Source organism: Myxine glutinosa, chromosome 4 (assembly GCF_964187855.1).
Source record: "Myxine glutinosa chromosome 4, kmMyxGlut1.1, whole genome shotgun sequence".
NCBI classification, from domain to species: Eukaryota; Metazoa; Chordata; class Myxini; order Myxiniformes; family Myxinidae; genus Myxine; species Myxine glutinosa.
The window spans coordinates 63,979,017-64,006,978 of record NC_136264.1 but is presented as its reverse complement, the minus strand read 5'-3'; the positions used below and the strand labels follow the sequence as shown (position 1 = coordinate 64,006,978).

The window sequence follows — 27,962 nt, the reverse complement described above, 5'->3', positions numbered from 1 at the left end:
GCGGGAAGAGTGTGTAATGGAGTGTGTGGGAGGCGTGTGTGCGCATGGGTGTGTGAGTGCGGAGTGGGTCGCGAGTGGTGAGGACACGGCTCAAGCATCGACACCGACCGGGGTAGCGCCTAGCGGGACGGGTAGCAGACGTGAGCCCCAGGTGAGTTGTGTGCAGCAGGGACCGGAGGGAATCCGTGCTGTGTCGGTCTCACAAGGACCGGCGTGCACGATTCGTACCGGCCCCCGCACTGTATGGTTGGTGCCATGCCGTGGCGGCAAAGGCGATCGGCGAGGTTCAAGGGGAGGTAGTAGTTTTCGGAGCCGTGCACCCTATCGGGTGCGGTGCTCCGACCAGGGCCGGTTGGGTCACCGTGCGTGGGACCGCGAGGCCCCGCGCAGGGATGGAGCCCGGCACCTGGGCCCATCAATCCCAACCCCCCTTGGATCGAAAATGCCAGACGGACACCACATACAGGCGACCAACCACCCACATGGATCGCTCGGCCCTTCGAGGCCAAGCCGTGACAATGCACCTCCACATGGAGGGGCTCAGAGTGTAGCGGACTGATGAGAGTAGTGTCCCCCACGTGGGGGAATGGTAGTGTTACCATTCCTAACACGGGGGGGCCCATGAGCGTTAGTTTAGGGGGGTGGCAGTGATAGGCACGTGGGGGTGCCAGCAATGGTTGCCTCCATGGTGCACCGAAGCGAGCCGAGGGAGGGCTAGGATAATTGTTAGGGATCTAGAAGACAGTAGAGACTGAGATTTAAGTAGTGACACCTGTACTGTAGAGGGGACGTAGACAGTTTAGGTGGATGTTAATAAAGGGATGTGCATAGTGTAAAGGGACGACGAGGGAAGCACGAGTTTTAGGGGAAACCAGTTAGGTAGATGATGCTGTGTGTTTGAGGAATTGTGTGGAAAAAGTGGAATTGTGTTTGAGGTGTGTGAGCACAAAAGGTGTGTGAGGTAAGTGGTGTGGAATGCTTGGTGTGGAATAAAAGGTGTGGAATACATGGTGCGAAGGAGTGAATGGGGGGAGAGTGGAACCCATTCACGAAAGCCCGGGGGGGTGGGGGGGGGGGGTAGTGTAAAGCCAGGTAGAGGGCGTAGGTAAATTGTATGGATATTGACGCCTGTGGTGCGAGTCGTGGAAAAGAAGTGCTTTGTTGGGTGCAGTAGTCTGTGGAATGGCTGGGCGTGTGGCTTAATTGGTGCATATAGTTATTGAGGCACTCCTCCACTGGTAGTTTGTCGGCCAGGTGAGGCCTTGAAGGCCTTGCTTGAAGTACTACGTCTACACCGTTGCACATATAATCGCCAAACTTTACACACATATTTGTCTTGCCCTGGAATAGACTGTGCCCAATTTTTTAATCTCTCGGCCCAAGGCCTCCATTATGACGTCATAATTCGATAATTCAACAAGTACAAAACTTCATCCAATCAAGATGCAATTTCTTGAGCACCATGTCGGCATAAACTGGTGGAGAAAAAAATTAATGATGACGTCATCGGTCTCGTGGTTCGGTCGCCGTCTTGGAAAAAACAAAAAACTTTGCACCTCTATGTCTCCGAAAGTGCTGAATAGAAAAAATTGAGAGATTGCTCATTGTAAAGAACTCTCCATGGGGAATAAAATATGTTAATGATGATGTCATAGGTGCCTCCATTATGACGTCATAATTCGACAAGTACAAAACTTAATCCGATCAAGATGAAATTTCTTGAGCATAATCTAATAATAAATTAGTTTAGAAAACAAATAATGATGAGGTCATCGGTCACGTGGTTCAGCCGCCATATTTGTCCAAAATGGCTGATAAAAAAGTACACTCCGTCAAGTCCTCGGTCTCTGACCGATTTTTCATCTGTCTGTTTGTCTGTTTGTGCGCAGTACTACGTCTACATCGTTGCACATAGAATCGCCATACTTTACACACAAATGTGTCTTTCCCTGGAATAGACTGTGCCCAATTTTCAACTCTCTAGGCCCAAGGCCTCCATTATGATGTCATAATTCGACAAGTACAAAACTTCATCCAATCAAGATGCAATTTCTTGAGCGCCATGTCGGCATAAACTGGTTTAGGAAAAAAAATAATGATGACATCATCGGTCACGTGGTTCGACCGCCATCTTGGAAAAACCGAAAAACTTTGCACCTCTATATCTCCGAAAGTGCTGAACAGAATTTTTTTTAGATATGGCTCATTGTAAAGAACTCTCCATGGGGAATAAAATATGTTAATGATGATGTCATAGGTTCCCCCATTATGACGTCATAATTCGACAAGTACAAAACTTCATCTGATCAAAATGAAATTTCTTGAGCATAATCTAGGCATAAATTAGTTTAGAAAACAAATAATGACGTCATCGGTCACGTGGTTCGGCCCCCATATTTGTCCAAAATGGCAGATAAGAAAGTACATTCCGGCAAGTCCTCGGTCACTTACCGATTTTCGTGAAAGATAAGCATACACTTACTGTTACTGAAATATAGGAAGTCACATACGACATTTCATTTGGCACCATGACCTTTGACCTTGGGTGACCTTGAAAGGTCAAACTCAAGGTCAAAAATTGTTTGTTTTTTTACTAATAACTCTGTCAAACATGATCCGATTCCCTTCTATACAATACCCCTGAAAAAAAAGTACATTCGGGCAAGTCCTCGGTCTTTGACCGATTTCTCATCTGTCTGTTTGTTCTTTGGCTGTTTGTGAACAGGATATCTTGAAAAGTTGTGGATGGATTCGGACGAAACTAGGTGGACAGGTTGAGTGTGTGACGAGGACAAATCGATTTGAGTTTGGTGAAGATCCGGATCCAGATACGAGAATTTTTTAATTCCTTTAAGTGATTCTTCACCATTTAGTGATAGGGCCAAAAACAATTTATAGCAGGATATTTCACAAAGTTGTGGGCAACTAATGACAAAACTTGGTGGATGATTTGGGTAAGTCCCAAGAACATGCCGATTAGATTTGGGTTCAGGTCCGGATCCATATCTGACCTATTGGTGAGATACAAAACGTCAACTGCTCAGCCTGCTGGTATTCTCTCTACCAAGTGCTTTTCTAGTTATAGATTGAGCCCATTTCCCATTATTGACAAAATCTGACATTGTGAACATGAATGGGCTAGAATTTATGATAATCCCATCCAGTGCCGGATTAGGCCTTGCTCGGGCCGGGAGCAAAGAATATTTTCGGGCTGGTCTCAACAAGCGTGCCACCCCCAGAGCACAGGCTGTCTGAGGTTGAGAAAATAATTTCTTGTCTCTCTGGCTTATTTACATTTGGAGTTGAAGGATATTAATAAAATATCTATTTTTTTTCTTATTTTTTTGGAATTACCTGCACATATGCATGACATTATAATATTAAAATGAAATACAATCATGAACCATCTGACTTCTAAAAAAAAAAACATCAGAAACTTCTCAAACAAAATTAATTACTAAGAATAATACTGAAACAGTATTGCTCCGGAAGTGGCGATTCGGCCTCGTGGACACGAAGACCCAGGGGGGAAAAGGGGTTTAATCCCCCCTTTTGGTGTTTAGGGGTTTAAACAGTACATTTTAAACAAAACAAACAAAAGGGGTTTAAACAGTACATTTTTTCATGTAATATGTCATGTAGTGTGGCAGCTATATTAGCTTGAAAGCCAATATTTCAAAAAATCCCTTCTCTGAAAGCGTTTCACCGATCGATGTGAAACCGGTCAAGGCTGGTGAAAATGTGATACTTCAAAACAGCTGAAGGGATTTAAATCAAACTTGTTTATTTTTAGGACAGTGAAAGAGGGCATCTACCCGTTGTGGTACTATGCGGATGCATATTGGCCACACAGTCGCATTGCTCTAGTTTTTATTATGTTCTCCCATGAGTACCAGCAGAAATGATTTGGTATGCACAAAAAAAAAAAGTCAGCTTCGAGTGTGCTTCTCTGCTTTCCCAAGCATCACTCTGATTTTTAAAGCGCCTCTCAGCTTAGTATGCATCTTACCATTCTTACTTTTCCATGAGCTCTCTGAGAATGTCCGCTCCAGATGAGGCACTCGCAAGCCACATGTTTTCATGCCAGACGTTGCGGAACTTCCTATTCTTCCTCTTTGCTCGCACGTTCTCCTTGCATATATACTTTTTAATCTTATAAGTTATAAATTTACAAAAAACTTATTCATAAATGATAATGTTATCATTTATAAACTTAATTTTGTACACTTAAATTTTGAAATAACGAGTACTGTATATCATAATTATCACGGAAGACTCTTACCTACACTAGCTGAGAAAACCTTCCACCAAAAGCCTCTGTTGTGGTAGAACACTTTTGAGCTTTCTTAGCATCTTTGAAGTACACATTTAGTTTGTTTACCGTACATGAGTACCTGCGAGCGTCCCAGTTATGTCAACCCTTGAATCTAGTTTTTTTATGATACAGAACAGAACAGATTACCAAGTTTGGACCATGCCCTATGTGCAGGCAGCTATTTTCATTTGTAAAAAGGGAAACTGCATAAAACATTTTCTTCACTCAATTTTTTTTGCGCCAGACAAGATCTGGGGGCGGTGGCAAATCGATCCGCCATTGATCCCATTCACATAACAGTGCATAATTGTATCAAGCAGAAATTCAATCCATTATTACATACTAGCAGAGTACCCGCCCAACGAGCGATTGTGTTCTAAGCAGGCAACACGTTCTTCTGACACTTACCTCTATTTGGGTGGTGTATAGGCAACTGACGGCTCCCTCAATCGCTCTCGAAAATAAAATATAACCTGGGTAACCTGCAGGAAGCAAAAACATGCCGACTGCTTATAATTCAATACACCCCACTGCACTGGAAAACGTGGGGACAGGAATACCTTGATATAGTGGATGGAGACTTGCAATACCCTCTCCCACCTGGAGCAGCGCTACACGATGCACATTTACCTGGAGAATTTGCGTACTCTCTCCCTCCTCCCCAAGACCACCGGCAAAGATATGTTCCTAGAAAGGGTTCATGCTGTTCCTAGAAAGCAGGTCTGGATGTAATCGGGCCAGAACCCCATAGGTGGAGTAGCGCAACAGACACACACACACACACACACACACACACACACCGGCCTGTGAATTATAGTAAGGATGTTGGCATTGACAACTCTGAAGCCAACTACATGCCCCAGCTTACAATGAAATTGTTCTACTGTTTGGTGCTACTGCTCTAATTAATGTAAGATCATATTGTAAATTCAATCGCTACTTTATGATGCAAAATCACTTATGCCTCATTTTTTTGACAACATAAGTATACTTTTGCTGTAAGATTATTTTGGTGATCACTGAGAAGAGATTTTCTATGGAAGCCTATCCAACATGCTGGACCCAAAATTCTAAACTCATGATCAAGCCAAACAACAACAGCTTTGCATGATCATTGGATAAATAATCTTACCTGCTTTGTTCATTGTTCTGGTTCATTGTTCTTCAACTAACCTTTCACCAACATATATTTGTTCATTAAAAAGGGATTTCCAACCAACAGTGTTCATTATAATGAATTTTGTCACAAGGAGTGTTCCTTTTCTTGTTCACCTGCATTGCCTCTATTTTTTCCTGCCTGTGGATTTTCCTTTCCTCTCCAATCATGTTCTTATCTCCACTGTCTCAAGGTTGCAGCCTACCACCATCTCATGTGAGATCCCATTTCCATTGATGATATTTCATTCCAGCTAACCTCCTGACATACCTTGCCTTTTCTTACAGGTCACATTTATAAGTACTGTACATTAAATGTCTGCTTCTTCTTATTCTGTATTCTTCTCTTCTGTATCAAGACCCTTTGTGAAAAATTTACAAATAACAGCCTATTGGGGAACTCATATTATATATATATATATATTAAAAAAAATTCAGCATTATTCTATGTCTGGTGTCATGTGCTCATCCCTCTAGTCTTCTACAATATGGGACTTTCATAACGATATAATCCGCCCAAAATGCTCAGTGTGCATGCACAAAAATCATGAAAATAGCGATTTTGGAGGCCCATGAAAGTAATGTAATGATTGTGTTATAATGATTGTGAATGCTTAACTACTTTGGCAATTATATGTTGCTTTGAACTATTATGAGTGATGGTGGTTTCATTGTGTTATGTTTGGAGTTTGGTATTCAAGGTGCAGTTTCTAACCTGAGTGTTGCATTTGTTACCACAGTACGTCTGCATGACAGCATCTCTGAAGAAAACAGTCATTACCTCATATTCGACCTGTGAGTAATTAGTATTTGCACACGACTTCATATACACTCTTCTCACAAACACTCAGCTCTTAACTACTTGGCTGAATAAAACCCTGAGCTTTTGGTTAACTCATTTGTATTATTTCAAAGTCTGTATTATCTTTGTTAACTCCGCCACCAAAGACGGACGGAGGTTATGTTTTCACCCGCGTGTGTCTGTCTGTCTGTGTGATTTTTGTCTGTCGGTGAACAGGATATCTCAAAGGTTATGGATGGATTCGGACGAAACTTGGTGGGGGGGTTGGTGTGTGTGACGAGGGAGAATTGATTACATTTTGGGGAAGATTTGTATGTGGATCCGAAAATATTTTCAGGAATCTTCACGATTGAGAGATGGGGCTAAAACCGATATATATCATGATATCTCCATTTATTGACGTATTCGGACGAGACTTGGTGGACAGGGTGGGTGTGAGACAAGGACGAAATGATTAGATTTTGGTGAGGATCCAAATCCAGATACGAGAATATTTTAAATCTTCAGGCGATTCTTCACCATTGAGTGATAGGGCCAAAAACGATACATAGCATCATAGTTCAAAAAGTTGTTAATGCGTTCTGACAAAACTAGGTGGATGAGTTGGTTAGGCGACAAGACAAGCCCATTCGATTTTGGTTCAGGTCTGAATTGAGATCTAGCCTATCAGTGGGATACAAAACGTAAACAGTTCAACCTGGTGAAGGTTTGCACTCTACAGAGTGCCGTTCTATTTCTTGATTTGTTTGGTGATGTAAGGTCTGTCTCTCTTATCCTACTGCAGAAATAGTTTTTCAAATGTAAGGAGAGTAATGAAACATGACAAAAATATCCCTATGGTGTACTTTTATGAGGCTAGTTGGACAGAATCTCAAAATATGAATCCTCATAGTGTCCCTGATAGGAAAAGAATGCTATGCTAGCAGTTTTCAGAAAATGTCAAAGACCATATCCTGAGAAAAGAAGATGGTTAGGGATAAGTTACTTTATATATTGAACCGAGAGAAGAAGCTGTCAGGTGGGCAGAAGAAGATGTGCATTGCCCAAATCCCATAGTGTGTTTGAATTGGCAGCTGAGAGTTCATTTAAGTCAGCTTGTGCAAGCCCGCTTGATCAAGATCCGAAATTCGAGGAATCGATGACCGTATTACATCAACAACAGAAAGAGATCAATGGGTTAGTAGAATAATCAAGAATTTCTTGTCAGCAGAGAGTGAAGAGAAACATAATAATTAATGTATATTCATTCATACCAGATCATGCCAAATGCGATGCTGGAATAAGTAGAAAACCAATGATGAAGGCATGCTCAAAGTATAACATTCATTTCACTGCCTGCACTAGAATTTTGCTGGAAATAGTTTATGAACGGGATATAAAGTGGCCTCTGCATGGCACAACTGGAGAATAGGCCTGAGGAAGTTCGTGAATCATAAAAAAGACATTGTCTGAAGGAAGCTATGGCTGCTTTTCCTGCTTGTTTCAAAATCATTAGAATTGTCTTTAGTGACATTTGTTTGTTGGCTATGGCTTTATTTCATCAAAAAAAATAGGTACCAACAACCTCAAACGAATGACAAATGACATGATCAAAAGTATGTGGACATCTGATCATCGAACATCTCATTCTAAAATCATGGGCATAAATATGGAGTTGGTCCCCCCTTTGCTGCTATAACAGCCTCCACTCTTCTGGGAAGGCTTTCCACTAGACATTTGAAAATTGCTGTGGGGATTTGCTTCCATTCAGCCACAGGAGCATAAGTGAGGTCGGGCACTAATGTTGGGCGATTAGGCCTGGCGCGCAGTCGGCGTTCCAATTCATCCCAAAGGTTTTCGATGGGGTTGAGATCATGGCTCTGTGCAGGCCAGTCAAGTTTTTCCACACCGATCTCGACAAATCATTTCTGTATGGACCTCAATTTGTGCACGGGGGCATTGTCATGCTGAAACAGGATGGGCCTTCCCCAAACTGTTGCCACAAAGTTGGAAGCACACAATCGTCTAGAATGTCATTGCATGCTGCAGCGTTAAGATTTCCCTTCACAGGAACAAAGGGGCCCAGCCCGAACCATGAAAAACAGCCCAAACCATTAATCCTCCTTCGCCAAACGTTACAGTTGGCACTATTCATTCGGGCAGGTAGCGTTCTCCTGGCATCTGCCAAACCCAGATTCGTCCGTTGGACTGCCAGATGGTGAAGCGTGATTCATCATTCCAGAGAACGCGTTTCCACTGCTCCAGAGTCCAATGGCAGCGAGCTTTACATCACTCCAGCCGAAGCTTGGCATTGCACATGGTGATATTAGGCTTGTGTGCGGCTGCTCGGCCATGGAAACCCATTTCATGAAGCTTCTGACCAACAGTTGTTGTGCTGACGTTGCTTCCAGAGGCAGTTTGGAACTCGGTAGTGAGTGTTACAACCGAGGACAGATGATTTTTACGCGCTATGTGCGTTAGCACTCAGCGGTCCCGATCTGTGAGCTTGTGTGACTTACCACTTCGCGGCTGAGCTGTTGTTGCTCCTCGACGTTTCCACTTCACAATAACATCACTTGCAGTTGACTGGTGCAGCTCTAGCAGGGCAGATATATGATGAACTGACTTGTTGGAAAGGTGGCATCCTATGATGGTGCCACGTTGAAAGTCACTGAGCTCTTCAGTATGGTCCATTCTACCTCCAATGTTTGTCTATGGAGATTGCTTGGCTGTGTGCTTGATTATATATACCTGTCAGCAATAGGTGTGGCTGAAACAGCCGAATCCACTAATTAGAAGGTGTGTCCGCATACTTTTGGTCATGTAGTGTATATACGTATTTATACAGGGTGGTCCGAAGTCGCTTTACCGCTGTTAGATTTCTCGCACTCTCCCCCACTTTGTAGAATTATAGAGCACATGCAGCTACAATGACTGATTGTAAGTACTGCATAATAAAAACTGTATTAAATAACAATGAATATTTTATTGGGGAGGGGTAAAGGGACTTTCAGGCCACCTTGTGTACAGCACAACTCTGCCACCAGGACAGGGTCAAGTCACTCAAACTGGAGGAGGCAGTAGCCAGACAAAGACACTAAGGAGTCAGGGATGTCCTGTGGGAGCATGGATTCTGTTAAACAAATGATGTCCGGTTTATCAGCAACAGCCTAGAATGAGAGATTTGTTAGGTTGAAATGGAGGCCCTGGATGTTGGAGGTCCACGCAGTTTAGGGACAGAGGGAGAGGAGCTGCTGATAAGACATAGGTATTTGGAGAGGAGCAAGGAGAGGGTGTTGGGCAGGGAGAAGCCGGAGGGTGTAAGGAGGGGGGGATGCCGGGATGGGGAAGGGTGAACCTGGGAGGGGGATGAGTGGGGGGAAGATTAAAGGGGGCAGGATGAGGAGGGAGCAGACATGGGAGAGGGGATGGCACTGACATGGAGGGGTTTGACACCATGAATGAACATGAAGGGGAATTTTTTTGTCATGTACACACACCTTCTGCAAAATTGATGCCTCGGGATTCCCAGATTGGTTAACCTGCAGCAGACTTCCTGGTTGGGGTGGTGGTGAGAATGTTTTTTCGTTGAAGGCGTGGAGGAAAATTTGGCTGCAAGTGAAAGAAGAGACTGGATGAACGAAGTGTTTAGGAGTGAGGAGGTTTTGGGAAATAAGCCGTGTCAAAGAGAAAAGTAAGAGATTTTCATGGCGAAGAAGCATGAATGGGTTGTTCTTGATGGAGTAATAAGCAGAGTAAGGCATTACAATATACATTTTTTACTTGGAGATTGGAGTGTGGATTTTTTTCTGATGATGATTTGATGTTGTTGGTTGTTGGGTTTTTTCCAAGTGTTTTTTCCTATTTTTTTCCAAGTGTTTTTTCCTGGGTTTTTTCTTAGTGAAAAAGGAAAGAGATATTGTGTTTGAATTTTGGAGGGAGGAAGGAAAATTGATTCAGCTGAGCCATCAAAAATAACAATAACTAGGATAAAAGGAGTGAAAACAAAGCTAAAAAAACAGGGAAAGCACACTCTACTATCACAGGTAGGCCCGACCCAACTCAGCGGACGGATTAAACGATGCAACACAGCAGGATACGGTTTGGGATAGAAAAATTGACGAAAAACAGGAACAGCAAAACAGGAATAAAAATGAAACGGTAAAGCACAATGTAAATGGCCACGGGAACCGAGCTTAGAAGAATTGACAGGAAAGAGCGGCGATCGGTAGTCCACATGTGCCAATCCTCGGAAAGGAAATCCAAATGGCTATTGATTTATTAGAAACCTTGATAAATAGCAGTCAGTTATTACAAAAGTTATTAAACTTTAAGAAGAGAGTTGATTTGTTTGTCTCTGATGCAATGAATAATTTGTGGTAAAGTGCAAAAATTGAAACTGAAATTTCTAGATTTGCTGCACATCCATGTGTTTAGTCACACTGCACTTTCAGTACAACCTTCACGATAAAGGTGTGAAGGTCAAATTGAAAGGTCTAGACATATTCACGGTGCAATAATGCGTAATAAACAACTCGCGTTGTTTGACCGAGGCTTCACCATGTTTTTCGGTTTTATATATGTATATAGGTTATCATATGTCTGGCAACAATGGTTGTCGGACTGTCGGTAATTTTCCTCCATTAACCACACCTGTTTTTAAAAGTAGTTTTCTGGAGTTGCTGTCGCTAGTGTTTTACTGTACTCATTTTATGCGGTTAGCCACAGCCATTTAGGTGTTATTGGTCCTCTGTCAATTGTGTCACCAGAGCTCCGTCCCCACCAGGCTGATTGACAGGCATGGTCCCGCCCACCACTCGTTTCCCTTCATATTCCAATGTGTAGTTAAGCAATTATGCTTACTTTTCATGGAATCCTTTCAAATTATGAAAAATTTGAGTCATCATGGAACTTCCCTCTCTAAAATGCAGTATAATTGTATCTAAAGCATGTCCTTAGCTTAAACTAATTTTGAGTTCAGTTGTCTGTAAAGAAGAATAATGAGACAACAACAACAACAACATGCATTTTAAGGCCATTTTCCCTGCTAGAGCGGGGGTTAGCCTTGCGGTCCCCATGACAATCTTCTCCATTTTGCCCTGTTTTCTGCATCTCTCCTTGTTAACCCCCTTGCCCGCATTTCTTCTTCCACCATCTTCAGCCAAGTCTTTCTCGGTCTTCACCGTCCTCTACTTCCTTCTACATTAATTTCCATCACTCTTCTCAACCAGTCACTTTCATCCTTCCTCAACACATGACCAAACCATCTCAACCTGTTCCTCTTCACAGCATCAATCACAGGCAATATTCCCATCATCTTTCGTAATTCATCATTTGTCTTCCTCTCTCTCAACGATACTCCGCACATCCATCGAACCATTCGCATTTCCACCCTTTCCAGCCTTCGTTGCTGCTCTACGTTCATTACCCATGTCTCGCTCCCATAAATCATAACACTTCTCACACATGCAGCATACACCTTTCCCTTCAGCTTCAGCGACACTCTCCTCCTCATCAGCATGCCACTCAGTTCCCGAAACTTCTTCCATGCACATCGCACTCGAGCAACCGTTGCCGAGTCTTATCCACCTTCTCCATTCAGCATGTCTCCGAGGTAGCAAAATGTTTTCACACCTTCCAGCTTCACGCCGTCTCCAAGATCCAACTCAACATTTCCTCCATCTGCAGCTCCCTCTGTGCACACCTTACATTTGAATGTAGCTGCCACACTGGTAAATGACCCTCTCAGACCACTACATTTTTGATGAACCCACTCAGCGCACATTGTACATTGAATGGAGTTCACTCCGACACCCTTCCTGCACACAGCACACGGCCACTTCCCAGTTCTTTCCACCTCACCACATGCTTTACCACTTGCCATCACCTCCGTCTTTCTTCCATGCACATCTCACTCGAGCAACCGTTGCCGAGTCTGATCCACCTTCTCCATTCAGCATGTCTCCGAGGTAGCAAAATGTTTTCACACCTTCCAGCTTCACGCCGTCTCCAAGATCCAACTCAACATTTCCTCCATCTGCAGCTCCCTCTGTGCACACCTTACATTTGAATGTAGCTGCCACATTTCCATCTTTAAAGAAGAATAATGAGAATAGGAAGAAAAAGACTAACAAGAAGAATTTCAGTCGGGCTATTTTGAGTCAGTCAGTTTTGTAGTTCATCAGTGCTGTCAAAAAGTTTAATGAGTGTTATTGGATGTGAAATCCTCCACAGACGATTGGTAGGTACTTGTAGGTTGATAAATTTGTATCTTGGTTGATTGTTTTTGACAATTTTGTTGTATTAAACCTAGTGAGTGTCCGTGACATCTCTCCATCGGAAGTCTAGCAACTTCCTGATTAATAATAAATTGTTGAGAATTGATAATCTTTCATGGGGCCTGCAAGGCTAACCCCCGCTCTAGCAGGGAAAATGGCCTTAAAATGCCTGTTGTTGTTTTATAACCTTTCTTGCTGTCCCATTAATGCATACTTTCTTACTGTTCCAATACCTTTGGTGATATACTGTAGTGATGTCCGATAACTGCCTTTCATTTTGTGAATTTGGTGAGCCCCATGGACTGACATACCAGAGGTTATGAGTTTAATTCTGGCTGAAAGAAGCAGTGTTATGGATTTGGATTCAAACTTGAAGCCAAAAGGCAAACTTGAATTTCAATAGAATTACCATGTCATTAAAATGGATTGTCCAAAAAAACAAAAAACAACGAAAAACAAACAGCTGGCTTGTTAATGACCTTTAATGAGGGACTAATCTATCTGTCTCTTGGCCTGTCCTATGTATGATGCTGGGCCAAACACACTATGATTGACTCTTAATTCCCTTATGGCATATGGGCTGGGCACTGAAATAGTACCACCCGAAAGTCTTCCTCAAAAAATGTCAACGGATAGTCATGGTGAGAAGACAACCCCCTAAATCAATTAACTCAGCATTCAAAACACATTGTAATCTACATCATGAAACAGTGCCCACCAATGTTTCATCCCCACTGTGCCTGATGTAATCTAGGGGAGAACATTCCCTTCAAACACTCATAAATATGGAGGGCAGTGAAGAGTAAATTGTTGCTGTCTTGTAGCAAGCGGCGATCGAACAGAATTTTCCGATTCACATAAAAGTATTTTTCAATATTGGAAAAGTCATTTCGTACATTAATTACTCGTCCATTATACTTTAATAAATATACTGTCATTAAGAGGAACAGTATTTTGGGCAAATACCACGAAAATAATAACAATCTTTTATACTTTATTTGTGTATTTATTTATTATTTGCTATTATTTTAGAAATATTTGTTTTGAAGACTGTTCTTGAAAACTGAAGAAGACAAAATGCTACAGACAATAACACATTGAAACACCAGCTGGCATGTATTGTGGTACAAAAAATTGAAGAAACACTGAAAATATTCTCTCTTTCTTTTCTTTCTTTGACATTGATAAAGGATTTATGTGGTGTTGAAATTTATTGCAAAGTATATTTAGTGTCGTATTATTTGATGTATTTTCTTGACAGGGTAACTGGCGGTGAACTCTTTGAAGACATTGTTGCAAGAGAGTACTATAGTGAAGCCGATGCCAGGTAGGAAGGGAACCAGGTATGGTGGGGAATGGCATGTTGAGAAATGTCATGTAATTGCTGTGGTGTTATACTTGATGTCTAAAGAGGTTGATGTATGCTAATGACAAAAACGCATGATTGCTGTGGCATTTTCAGCAGGAAGCTTGATCTCCTTGCTAAGGACAGATTACGGATTTAAAGGCTAACTTTTCTTGGAGTTGAAATTGCTATCCCTGTCTTTGCTTTCCTTCGTTCAGTAAAGCTACAGCAGTACACTGCTAATTAAAGAAGCTCTTGTCGTGCAATCTGCTAGTTACGGCTGCGGAACTTTATGGAATCTTGCAGGCTAATACTTTGGTCAAATTGTCAATCATTTGTATAAAATATGATTGGTGCTTTGTTAATGAGTTAATCCTTGGACTTAATGGTTAGTTTCTCTTCAAATCACTTAAATTTGCAAAAAACAAAATACTCATAGCCGAGTATAATAAAGGATAAACAGACTATGGAGTTCATAGAACATCTTGTCCTTTTTCTCAAGAATGTGCAGGATATGGGAACGGTCTTCATCTCTTGCTTTGCGTTTCCGACCATGATCTATATTAGCTTTGTTTGGCAACCATATGAGGAAGATGGGTCAAATGGAACAGTCCAGTACAGAACCTTCTGTTAACTCTTCTCAGAGAAACATGATGATTTTGGAACGATCTTTGAGAAATAGATGCATTCAACAAACATCTTTTGGACAAAGTTAGCTCTGTTGTTGCATCGCTATGCACGCCCATTTTGTCTGAATCTTGGTGTTCCTCTGCCCTCAGAGTGCACAGCAAATCTGATTTGTCAATATGGTGTAAAATGTTACTACTAAAACTGAAGGCTTTTAGAACTGCAAAGAAGGTGATTTGTGTTCTACATTGTTCAAATATGTAATTCCATTGAAATAAAATGAATTTTTTTTAAAGGAGAACGGACACGACCAAAACAACTTTGCAGATTTCGAAACAAACATATATTAAACACTTCTATTGAATTCATTTCACAAATATCTTCGCGGTTTTATTAGAATTTGTTAAAATATCGCCGAACAAGCAAAATCAGTTTTGTCAAAACCGCAAACTGGAAATGACGTTTGCGAAGTAACCCAGTTTTTCGTTCTTAAAGCCTTGTTGGCTTCGTGACGATCAGAACATCGCTTTGTTTTCGTTATGATCAGTTGGAATCATGCCCAGTCGTTGTGTGGCTGCTGCTAGTGCGTGTCCATACGTGCGGGGAGGTAAGTACGTGGACATACGTACGTTGACGTATGTACCAAAAATAAGGCCTCACTGTCCGGAAGTTCGCATATCGCAGTTACGATTTATCGCAAATTAGTTTTAATGGCCAAGTATTCAATTCAAATTAGTATTAGGCAGAAACAACAAACACACGCGGTTCCTTCGCTGTCGCTTGACCGTACGTGCAAAGAAAAATTAAAACTTGCATTGTTCCTTCGGTCTTCGCTCTCGTCCTTCGCTGTTCCTTCGTTCACGTACAAAACGTATGTGTTTGCTAAATAAATGGCCATAACTTGGTAACCACTTGTCTGATTAATAGCAAACCTTGAAAAGGCACATCCTCAGGTCCCCAGCAATATACCTGGCAAGTTTCACTTAGATCGGACCAGTGGTTGTCGAGAAACAGCGGTCACAGACATACACACAGACAGACACACAGACACACAGAGATTGCTTGCATTATAGAGAGTGTTATAATGATACAATTACAACTGATACACCTAAAGTGCTGCACTAAGTCAATAAAGTCGTATTTCGTTTCTGTGTTTCTATCCATTTCTTGCCTCACGGCACCGAAAGTTAATTAAATATTAGTTATGTATTCCATTGACCAGAAAAAGAAACTTTTTCAATGAAAAAAGAGACATAAAAATGAATACCATTCAGTATTTTGGAGGCGCCCGCGATCAAAATCGATCGCCATTGTGTCTGTGTCCGACGATTTCTCTTCTTCACTCTCTGGACGGTATGGTTCGAATCTGTTTGGGAGAATCGAGTGTGATTCCCCAAGATTATTAACTTTCTCTTCATTTTCCGCATCAGATTGGTCAGAAATATCGCTGATATCCAGACTTACGCAACTATCGGAGTCGGTGTCTGCCATTGTTTACTATTGCACAGTCACATCAGCTTCCTCCGATGACGTCACAATGATGATGATAGTCATCACGAGATGCTGGCCGGCGCGAGAGAAATCGTCTGCTATTGGCATTTTAAAACTCGGATATCTCACGATTCACGCATGCTAGAGCAACAATTTTTGCGCCAAACTTAATCTTTTTTGTTGCTACAATTAATTAATCTTAAGCATTTGATGTCTATACTCATGTCCGTTCCCCTTTAAAGGATGTATTAAAAAAAACTCAAAACAAACCTTTGAATCGGAGGTTTACCGGCGATGATGCACCGTCTTTTACATCACCTTATCTGAAACATTACATTAGTTATTTGTGCCTGTTTTTTATGTATTTTATGGCATTTCTAAAAACAGTAAGTTTCATGTTTGGAATGATATATTGTTTGACTGTCAGACAGGCAGACAGACTGAATCAATTGCTTTACCACGATTGTGCATGTGCAGTCAGGATGAGAAGACTCTGTACAAATGTCGAATTGGAATCCTTTCAAACCGTCGATCCGCTCGCCCGGAGTCGGAAGATCGGAGTCGGTCCAGGCAAAAATGCAGTTCTCAGGAAACGTAGTTTATTCAACAATCAGGTCAGCACGGCGCTGTGGAGCAGTGATCACGGACAAGGTGGACAACCCTTGGCCTTGCCGAGAAAACTCTAAAGCAGAATCGTGCTGTGCATGTATTTGTACATTTCAACATCATATAACACAATCGTAAAACCTTACATGTGCCAGATGGCAGAGTGAAGCAGAGAGAAAGACAAAGGGAGTTCTAGCTGTTTATGACCTTGCAAAATTTGAGATCCAGCCGTTTGCCCGAGAGAAGGGCTCCCACGAGCTTATCCCAACAAATGCTCGAGTGAATCCAAGTCTGCCTTGAGATAACGCGGAGCCCGGCTGGAATTAATTGTCCTTTTCCCAGCAGGCAGTTCTGCACTAGTCGGGCCTGGTGAGAAATCAAAGAGAATTATCCTTTTGTCGAGAGAGAGATAAAGGTCACCCCGAGTTTAACCGGTGAAATACCATTTAAGTTGTATTCCAATATATGGATCCCAATTCTACCCAAGCTGATTGCATAACAAGTCACATTATTTAAACGTCCCTACAAATTACGATCACAAAGGGATTTATAGCAAGTTTAATGAATGGTCTACGAGTAACTATTATGCAAATTAATATCAAGAGGATTAGTTTAAGAGTTAATATGGGCGAAGCCGACACAATTTTGCCAAATTCAGAGCCAAAGTACTGCTAAACTGCAGGTTTGTGTTCCGCTTCATTTTCTGATTTGTGTTCTATATTGGTGAAAATATAAAATTCAATTGAAATTAAGTAGTCCCTCGGTCATCAACAGACGTCTGTCAGAGAGATGCAGTGAAGCAATTGCTTAACCCCGCTTTGTGCTATGCATATGATACAAAGACTAATTAAGAAGATGCACGATGGATCCAGTACATAACTCTGACACACTCCTGGAAGCATTGTCTCGATGAAATAACACCACCCATCCCAACTACACAAAATAGAAGCAAAATATGTAAGCATCATGCAAACCCTAATGAGCAGGAATTCAAACTGCCAATATGGCAGGAATGAAAGATATCCGTGGAAACAAAGAAATCTGCCCTTTTCAAAATACCTTTCCTCATAGATTAAAAAATTTCCTCGTAGGTTTTTCACATGTATAAATTAAAAATACACCCAACCCCTCTTTTGCACAAACTCTATAATCACAAATTAGTGTTTTACTTATTAATACCAATAACCCTATTTTGTGCCTGACAGTTCGCATTTATGCGAATGACATGAAGACTTTTCTCAGGTCTCATTTGGTAAGTTCTTCTTGGCATATACACCATGTTTACATGGTGGTTGCATAAGGGAGATGGAAAATGACTATGGGAAATGATCAAGAAGAGAAATTAGCATTCATAATTGCTCCCCATAGTCATTTCTCACCCCAAGGTCTCGGGTGTACCAAGTTTTATACCCATTTCATACTACACATGGTTTAACCCGAGGAAAAAAATATTACTCTGCGTTTATTTATCCCTCTGTCCCTTTCACACCTGTTTCGCTAACCCCTTTCTTTACTTAACCCGAAAAAAGCTTTCCTGGAATATTTCAGTGCCTTTCAGACCATACGTTCGTGATTACCTTCCCATGAATGGAGTTACACCCACAATGCTTTGCTTTACAGTGGCCGCATGCACAGTAGTGTCACAGCATAGAAAATGGCACCTGTTCCCAAAAATAAGCTTGCCGTTTTTCTCTTGATTATTTAAGATTTTGCAACGAAGGAGTACATGGTTCAGCCAGAATAGGTGATACTGTTGACATAATGGAAGATTTAAAACCTTTAATGCACTGTTTGATGCTTGTCAAGAAATTAAACTGACTGAAATCATGAATACTGCTGCACTGCACAACGGAAGAATGTTCAGTGAATGCCCACGTTACACCTACACACAAAAAGCACAACTCCTATATTACCTTGTTATAGTGGGTTAAAAGTATTCCAATGTCCCAACTGCCAAAGTATGCCAAAAAGTATGCCTTTTCCAATGGTTTGATCTCTGATCATCAATTTGGATTCAGACCAGGTCACTCTACTCTGGACATGCTGCTTCTGCTGTCTCAACAATGGATGGAGGCCCTCAATGCCAAACAGGAAATTAGAGCTGTCTCCCTTGACATATCATGTGCCTTCGATACGGTCTGGCACCCAGCTCTGCTCACCAAGCTCTCCTCCTATGGTATCCAGGAAATCTCCACGCATGGCTTGCGGACTTCCTCTCTGGTCGCAGTCAACGTGTGGCCCTGAATTGATTTCTCTCATCTCCCCTTCCTGTTCAGGCTGGAGTTCCCCACGGCAGTGTTCTGGGCCCTGTGCTTTTTCTGGTCTTCATCAATGATCTCTCTGACTCTCTGGAAAATCCTCTCTATCTCTTTGCTGATGACCCCACTCTCTGCCGCTCCATACCTCATCCCTCAGATCGGCAGGCAGCAGCCTCCTCACTCTCTGGAGACCTGGACAAAATCACAGACTGGTCAAACAAGTGGAACATGTCTTTCAATCCTGACAAATCTTACACTCTCACAATGTATCTCTGAAAAGACCATCTGGACAACCCTCCCATCTACTTTCTCAACAATCCTCCCCAAGAAGTTCTGTCACCCAAGCATTTGGGTCTCACTATCTGGCATGATCTTTCCTGGGAAAACCACATTTCCAAGCTCGCCTCCAAAGTCAGTCGCCGACAGGGCATCCTCCGTCGTGCAAAGTCCTTCCTTGGCAGACCTGAGATCCTCACCACATACAAGGCTTTCATCCACAGCTCAATGGAATACTGTTCCCCCCTCTGGGCCAGTGCTCCTGCCTCACACCTAGCTCGGCTTCACGCTGTTGAAACCAAAGCTTTCAGAATCATTGGAATCTCCTGCGATGAAGCTAACTCCGAGGGCCTTTCACTCACTCACCGCAGGCAGGTTGGTGGTCTTTCTGTCTTCTACCGACTCCTCTCCGGCCTATCTCTCCCAGCTCTGTCTGTGCTCTGTCCCCCAAATATTCTTTCAGGTTGCACTAGATCTGTCAGCAACCCTCTTCTGGTGTAACTGCCAAAATCAAGACTCTCTGCTCACCTTCACTTCAAATTCAAATTCCTCTTTTCTCCCACCTCTGGAACAAATTCCCTCACTCTCTTCAATCGGTCTGGCACCCAGCTCTGCTCACCAAACTCTCCTCCTATGGTATCCATGGAAATCTCCATGCATGGCTTGCGGACTTCCTCTCTGGTCGTAGTCAACGTGTGGCCCTGAATGGATTTCTCTCATCTCCCCTTCCTGTTCAGGCTGGAGTTCCCCAAGGCAGTGTGCTGGGCCCTGTGCTTTTTCTGGTCTTTATCAATGATCTCTCCGACTCTCTGGAAAATCCTCTCTATCTCTTTGCTGATGACTCCACTCTCTGCTGCTCCATTCCTCTTCCCTCAGATCGGCAGTCTGCAGCCTCCTCACTCTCTGAAGACCTGGACAAAATCACAGACTGGTCAAACAAGTGGAACATGTCTTTCAATCCTGACAAATCACACTCTCTTACTATGTCTCTCCGAAAAGATCGACTGGACAACCCTCCCATCTACTTTCTCAACAATCCTCTCCAAGAAGTTCTGTCGCTCAAGCTTTTGGGTCTCACTATCTGCCATGATCTTTCTTGGGAAAACCACATTTCCAAGCTGGCCTCCAAAGCCAGTCGCCGACTGTGCATCCTCCGTCGTGCGAAGTCCTTCCTCGGCACACCTGAGCTCCTCACCTCATACAAGGCTTTCATCCGCAGCTCAATGGAATACTGTTCTCCCCTATGGACTGGTGCTCCTGCCTCACATCTGGCTCGGCTTCACGCTGTTGAATCCAAAGCTTTCAAAATCATTGGAATCTCCCGTGATGAAGCTACCTCTGAGGGCCTTTCACTCACTCACCGCAGGCAGGTAGGTGGTCTTTCTGTCTTCTACCGACTCCTCTCCGGCCTTGCTCCCCCAGCTCTCTCTGTGCTCTGTCCCCCAAATATTCCTACAGGTCGCACAAGATCTGCCAGCAACCCTCTGATGGTTAAACTGCCGAAATCTCGGCTTTCTGCTCACCTTCACTCTTTCATTCCTCTTTTCTCCCGCCTCTGGAACAAACTCCCACACTCCCTTCAATCCCACTCCTCCCTCCAGGTCTTTAAAACAGCTGTTCACCACCATCTCTTATCTTCCCCCATCCAAAACCTTGATCTTTTCTACCCCCACTAATTCACCCCAGATCCACCTTGTTTGAAATTCCAACTTCTTTCCTGGAAGTCCTGGCAGTGTCCATATGTTTATACCTCTCCCACCCCTCCCCCCCCTTCACATGCCTCCCCCCCAAAGCCCTCTCCCTCCCACAGATCTCTCGATGTCTCCATGTCTCTCGGTCCTTGCTGTCAAATGTTGTGTTTGTGTCCTTCCCCCTCTCTCCCCATCTTGTCTACCGCTCCCGATGTTATTTGTTTTATGTGTCTGTTTGTCTTTCTGTGTGATTAATGTTCGCTCTTTCACGAGCCTCGATCTTGTATACAAAAAAATAATAATAATAATAATAATAATAATAATAATAATAATAATCCCACTCCTCCCTCCAGGTCTATAAAACAGCTGTTCACCACCATCTCTTGTCTTCCCCCATCCAAAACCTTGATCTTTTCTACCCCCATTAATTCACCCCAGATCCATTTTTTGAAATACCGACTTCTTTCCTTGAAGTCCTAGCAGTGTCCATTTGTTTTTACCTCTCCCACCCTCCCTTCCCCTGCCCCATCCCCCCAAGCCCTCTCCCTCCCACAGATCTCCCGATGTCCCTGTTCTCTACTGTTGTACTTGTGTGCTTCCCTCTCTCTCTCCCATCTTGTGTCCTGCTCCCTTTATTATATGTTTTATGTGTCCGTTTATGTTTTTTGGGATTCATGTTAGCTCTTACACGAGCCTCGATCTTGTATACAAAAATAAAAATAAAAATAATGTGAATTAGAGTTTCACGCCAATGTCAAGGCATACTTCAAAAGATGATGACGAGTGAAGGAATAGAAAGGAAAGCACGGACACTGGAGAGAAACTCTTATACCAGAGGACGAAAACTTGTCTGATCATGTAGCTCTACACAGCAGAACTTCATAACCTGAAGGAATATGTCATCGTGTTTCAATCAAAGGTAAGCAAGGTCGACCAGCCATATGATGAGTAGAAACAGCTGACCCTAAAGTTTGTAAGTAACTCCATCAAGCCTGATGTTTTGAGGGGTTAACTGAGAAGTATTAGACACCAGCTACCATCTTCACTGAACAAGTATCTTCACTGAAAGTCAGACAAGGGGCATCTTGTCAAACGATAGCAAGGGCAAGACAGTCACAACATTCATAGAGGAAACTTAAGAAGCTTACATCCGATGCAGCATGTCAGCTCTTAATCCTGTTGTGAGGCAACATGAGACCACACAGTACCAGCTGAAAAAGCTAACATCATTGGCCACCCACTTGATCAACGATGAGGAGATGGATAACTATGATATGGAGGTTAGAGCTTACAGCATCACTGACGGCATGCCGAGACCACTCGCCTACGGACTGCAGATGAAAAGCTGGATCTGTGGCAGGCTAAAGTGGGGCAAAGTGTGAGATATCCATTTCTCACTTGTGTTGTCAAAGCACTTCTCTCCTGTTTCCAAGGCCCCATGATGGAGAGTACTTTCATCATCATGGAGAACATATTGGATAATACAGTATCCATGCCCAAACATGAGGTTATATACATGCATTGCTATGCAGACAGTTGCAGTGCCTTCAGAAAGTATTCACACCCGTTGACTTTTTCACATTTTGTTGTGTTACAGTCTGCATTTAAAATGGATAAAATTGAGATTTTTGTCACTGATCTACACATAATACCCCATAATGCCAAAGTGGAATTTTTATAGGAATGTTTAGAAAGTAATTAAAAATGAAAAGCTGACATGTCTTGAGTCAACAGGTATTCAACAAAAAATGCCCTTTGCTTTGACACTCCACATTGTGCTCAGGTGCATCCAATTTACTTTGATCATCATTGAGATGTCTCTACAATTTGATTGGAGTCCACCTGTAGCCAATTCAATTGATTGGACGTGGTTTAGAAAGAAACACACCTTTCTATATAAGGTCCCACAATTGACAGTGTATGTTAGAGCAGAAACTCCACAATGAAGTCTAAGGAACTGTCCGTATAACTCCGAGATATAATTGTGAGGAGACATCGATCTGGGGGAAGGGTACAAAACAATTTCTCGTGCTCAAAATTCCCAAGAGTACAGTGAGCTCCATCATTAGGAAATTTAAGGAATATGGAACTACTACCCAGACTCTTCCGAGAGCTGACAGTCTGACCAAACTCTGACACGAGCCTCGACTTTGTATACAAAAAACAAACAAAAAACAAACAAACTGAGCAACCAGATAAGAAAGACCTCGGTCAGGGAGGTCTGAGTTCTTCGCTGAGATGGGAGAATCTGCTGGAAGGACAACTGTCTTTGCAGCACTTCACAAATCTTGGCTTTATGGGAGAGTGGCTAGATGGAAGCCACACCTTGTTTTTTGTTGTTTTTTTTAATACAGAATTGAGGCTTGTGTAAGAGCTAACACATTGAACATGAAAACATGCACAGAAACATAAAACATGCAATGATGGGAGCGGGACACAACAGGGGAAGAGAGAGGGAAGCACACAAGCACAACAACAGCAGAGAACAGGGACGTCGGTAGATATGTGGAAGGGGGAGGGCTGGGAGAGGAGGGAGGGGTACACGGTATAAAGCAAATAAACACTACTAGGAATTTCAGGAAAGAAGTTGCGGATTGAAAGAGGCGGGTTTGGGATGTTTTAACGGGGGTAGAAAAGATCAAGGTTTTAGATGGGGGAAGATAAGAGATGGTGGTGAACAGCTGTTTTAAAGACCTGGATGGAGGAGAGGGATTGAAGAGTGTGTGGGAGATTGTTCCAAAGGTGGGAGAAAAGAGGAATGAAAGAGTGAAGGTGAGCAGTGAGTCTGGATTTTGGCAGTTTCACCAGAAGAGGGTTGCTGGCAGATCTTGTGCATCCTCCAGGAATATTTGGGGGGCACAGCACAGACAGAGCTGGGGGAGCTAGGCCAGACAGAGTGGGGGGAGTGGTCTTTTCTGAGAGACATAATAATAATAATAATGCATTTATTTTATATAGCGCTTTTCAGGAAGCCAAAAGACGCTTTGACAGAGTGCAAAACATAATGCATAGCAAAACATAAAAACAATTGCAAAAAAAAAGAATCAATAGGGAAATATTCAAAGCACAAAGGAGGGAGAAGGAGAGGAGATAGTCAGGGGTTAGATGCTGTGGGTTAAATGTTGAATGCAGTGTTGAGCAGGTGGGTCTTGAGTGATGTTTTGAATGTGGTGAGTGAGGAGGAGTCTCTGATGGTGTGAGGTAGCGAGTTCCAGAGGGTGGGAGCAGCGATGGAGAAGGCCCTGTCCCCCCAGGATCTAAATTTTGTCCGGATGGGGGGGGGCAGGAGGTTGGTACCAGCAGAGCGGAGGTTGCGGGTGGGAGTGTGTCTGGAGAGGAGGTCAGCCAGGTAGGATGGGGCCAGGTTATGGAGGGCTTTGTAGGTCAAGAGGAGGATTTTGTACTGGATTCTCTGGGAGATGGGGAGCCAGTGAAGCTTGTAAAGGACGGGGGTGATGTGGTCACGGGTCCGGGAATGGGTGAGTAGACGGGCAGCGGAGTTCTGAATGTATTGGAGTTTATTGGTGATTGTTGAGGGTGAACCATAAAGGAGGCTATTGCAGTAGTCCAGACGGGAAGTGATGAAGGCATGGATGAGGGTTTCTGCAGCCACGGAGGAGAGGGATGGACGGAGACGGGCGATGTTTTTCAGGTGAAAGAAGGCTGTCTTTGTGATCTGTTTAGTGTATTTGTCGAAGGAGAGGGTTTGGTCAAAGATGATGCCAAGATTCCGGATGTGAGGGGAGGTGGATACTGGGAAACCGTCGATGTTGAGGGCAAAGTTATGGGTGGACTTGGTGAGCGTTTTTGGGCCAATGATGATTATTTCAGATTTATCACAGTTAAGTTTGAGGAAGTTGATTTGAAGCCAGGATTTTATTTCAGTGATGCAGTTTGTCAGGATAGAGTGGGTGGCGTTGGAGATGGACTTGGTGGAGATGAAAAGCTGGATGTCATCGGCGAAGCAGTGGAATTGGAGACCATGACGGCGGATTAAGTGACCGAGGGGGGACAGGTAAAGGATGAAGAGGAGGGGGCCAAGAACTGAACCTTGGGGGACACCTTGGGGGAGGGGAGCAGTGGGGGATTTGCAGTTATTGATGGAGATGAACTGACGTCTGTCAGAGAGATATGATTTAATCCAAGAGAGGGCAGTGCCGGTAATGTTAAAGATGGTTTCAAGTCGGGTGAGGAGGATGGTGTGATCGATGGTGTCAAAGGCGGCGCTGAGGTTGAGGAGGATGAGAATGTTGAGGTTGCCAGCGTCAGAGGAGAGGAGAAGGTCGTTGGTGATTTTGAGGAGAGCAGTTTCAGTACTGTGGTTGGAGCGGAATCCGGATTGGAATGTTTCATACAGGTTATTGGCAGAGAGGTGATGTTTGAGTTGAGTGGCTACAGCGCGTTCCAAAACCTTTGACAGAAAGGGTAGGTTGGAGATGGGTCTGAAGTTATTTAGGGTGTCAGGGTTTAGTCCAGGTTTTTTCAGAATGGGGGTAACAGCAGCAATTTTGAGGGATGGTGGGACGATGCCTGTAGACAGGGAGGAGTTTATTGTTGCAATGATAAGTGGAGAGAGAGCAGGAAGGGAGGCCTTCACAAAGCTGGAGGGGATGGGGTCAAGAGTGCAGGTGGCAGTTTTCATTCCGATGAGGAGTTCAGAGAGGTCAGTAGGGGAGACTGGGGGAGAATTGAGACAGGTGATGGCAGGATAAGGGGGGGCAGGTGGTTTGAGGGGGAGCGGGTGCGGCGGTGGTCAAGCTGTTGTAGATGTTTTCAATTTTGCGTTGGAAGAATGAAAGGAAGGAGATGCAGTTGTCTATTGTGAATGACTGGGTGGTGGTGTTCAGGGGGCTGAGGAGTTTGTTTATTGTAGAGAAGAGTGCTTTTGGGTTTCCGGAGCCAGAGTGGATAATTTGAGAGTAGTAGGCGGAGCGGGCGCGGGAGAGGGCATCTTTATAGTGTTGTATGTGGTCCTTGTAGGCCTGGGAGTGAACTGTGAGACCTGTTTTATTGCGGAGTCTTTCAAGTTGGCGAGCACGAGGTTTCATCAGGCGGAGTTCAGGGGTAAACCAGGGAGCAGAATGGGTGAAAGAAACTGTTTTGGTTTTTATAGGCGCAAGTTGGTCAAGGCAGGAGGAGAGAGTGTGGTTGTAGTAGTCAGTGAGGTCAGAAGGGGTGTGGAGGTCAACGAAGGGAGAAGTGGACATTTTTTCAGAGAGGGTCGATGAGAATGAGGTAGGTGAAAGAGCGTTTAGCTTACGGAAGTTGATAGTGCGATAATGCCTTGGTGCTGGGGTGGGGATGTTGATGGTCAGAGTGATGGCTAGGTGGTCAGAGAGAGTGAGGTCGGAGCCAGAGAGATGGTGCAAAATTAGTCCAGTAGAGCAGACAAGGTCCAAAATGTGACCACGGTTATGGGTAGGAAAGTTGACATGTTGAGTGAGGTTAAAGCAGGTGAGTAAATCAGTGAAGTCAGTGGTTAGCGTGGAGTCAGTGGAGTCCATGTGGATATTGAAATCACCAAGGAGGAGGATTGAGGGGGAGAGGGAACATAGCTGGGTCAGAAAGTAGGTCTGCAGTAAGAGTGTGAGATTTGTCAGGATTGAAAGACATGTTCCACTTGTTTGACCAGTCTGTAATTTTGTCCAGGTCTGCAGAGAGTGAGGAGGCTGCAGACTGCCAATCTGAGGGATCAGGTATGGAGCGGCAGAGTCATCAGCAAAGAGATAGAGAGGATTTTCCAGAGAGTCGGAGAGATTATTTATGAAGACCCGAAAAGCACAGGGCCTAGAACACTGCCTTGGGGAACTTCAGCCTGAACAGGAAGGGGAGATGAGAGAATTCCATTCAGGGCCACACGTTGACTGCGAACAGAGAGGAAGTCCGCCAGCCATGCGTGGAGATTTCCATGGATACCAAAGGAGGAGAGTTTGGTGAGGGTGGGGTGCGAGACCATATCGAAGGCACGAGATATGTCACGAGGTATATCGAAGGCACCTGAGAAAAATTCACATGACAGCACACCTGAGGTTTGCAAAAAGGCACGTGAAAGACTGAGAGTATGAATGAAAATTCTGTGGTCTGAGGAGTCGAAAATTGAACTCTTTGGGCTGAATGCAAAGCACCACGTCTAGAGGAAACTGAGCACAGCTCATCGCCTATCGAACACCATCCCTGTGGTGAATCATGGTGGTGGCAGCATCATGTTATGGGGATGTGTCTCAGCAGCAGGGATTGGGAGACTTGTAAGGATAGAGGAAGCAATAGGAGAATGGAGAATGGAGGATAGAGGACAATGGAGCCAAATACATTCAAATGCTTGAGGAGATTGAAATTCACAGGTTGTTTCACTTGAGCATACTTTCAGTTGCTCTACACGTTTGGCAGTTTCTTCCCATTCATACACTGTGTCTGTCCCAAGGGGTAAGACTATGAGGTATTCTTCTAGTTTTTCTCCTCACACTGCATCACTCTGGAACAGTTTACCTGCATCCTGCTACCTACCCTGTAATGTATCCTGTAAAAAAATCTACCCTCCATCCCAGCCTACCTCAATGCAAGAGGAATGTCAATAGATTCCTCCTATCTGTCTAATATCTACAGTGCATTCAGAAAGTATTCAGACCCTTCACTTTTTTCACATTTTGTTATGTTGCAGCCTGATGCTGAAATCGTTTAAATTCATTTTTTCCCTCATCAATCTACACTCAATACCCCAAAATGACAAAGAGAAAACAGGATTTTAGAAAGTTTTGCAAATTTAATAAAAAGAAAAAAACTGAAATATCACATTGACATAAGTATTCATACCCTTTGCTATGACACTTGAAATTTAGCTCAGGTGCCTCCTATTTCTCTTGATCATCTTTGAGATGTTTCTACACCTTGATTGGAGTCCACCTGTGGTAAATTCAATTGATTGGACATGATTTGGAAAGGCACACACCTGTCTATATAAGGTCTCACAGCTGACAAGGCATATCAGAGCAACAACCAAGCCATGAGGTCGAAGGAACTGCCTGCAGAGTACAGAGACGGTATTGTGTCGAGGCACAGATCTGGGGAAGACTACAAAAAAATCTCTGCTGCATTGAAGGTTCCCAAGAGCACAGTGGCCTCCATAATTCTTAAATGGAAGA

The 27,962-nt window shown here is 43.4% G+C and overlaps 1 protein-coding gene across 6 annotated transcripts in view; it reads left to right on the top strand.

The window, feature by feature from the left end:
* The window catches only part of LOC137424701 (calcium/calmodulin-dependent protein kinase type II subunit alpha), a 314,922-nt gene that overhangs the window by 57,476 nt on the left and 229,484 nt on the right, over window positions 1-27,962 (top strand). For all 6 annotated transcript variants that reach the window (XM_078775810.1, XM_068112436.2, XM_068112435.2 and 3 more), the window contains exons 4-5: window positions 6,211-6,265; window positions 13,791-13,856. In XM_078775810.1, the coding sequence (XP_078631936.1) occupies window positions 6,211-6,265; window positions 13,791-13,856 (121 nt within the window). The remainder of the gene's footprint in view (window positions 1-6,210; window positions 6,266-13,790; window positions 13,857-27,962) is intronic.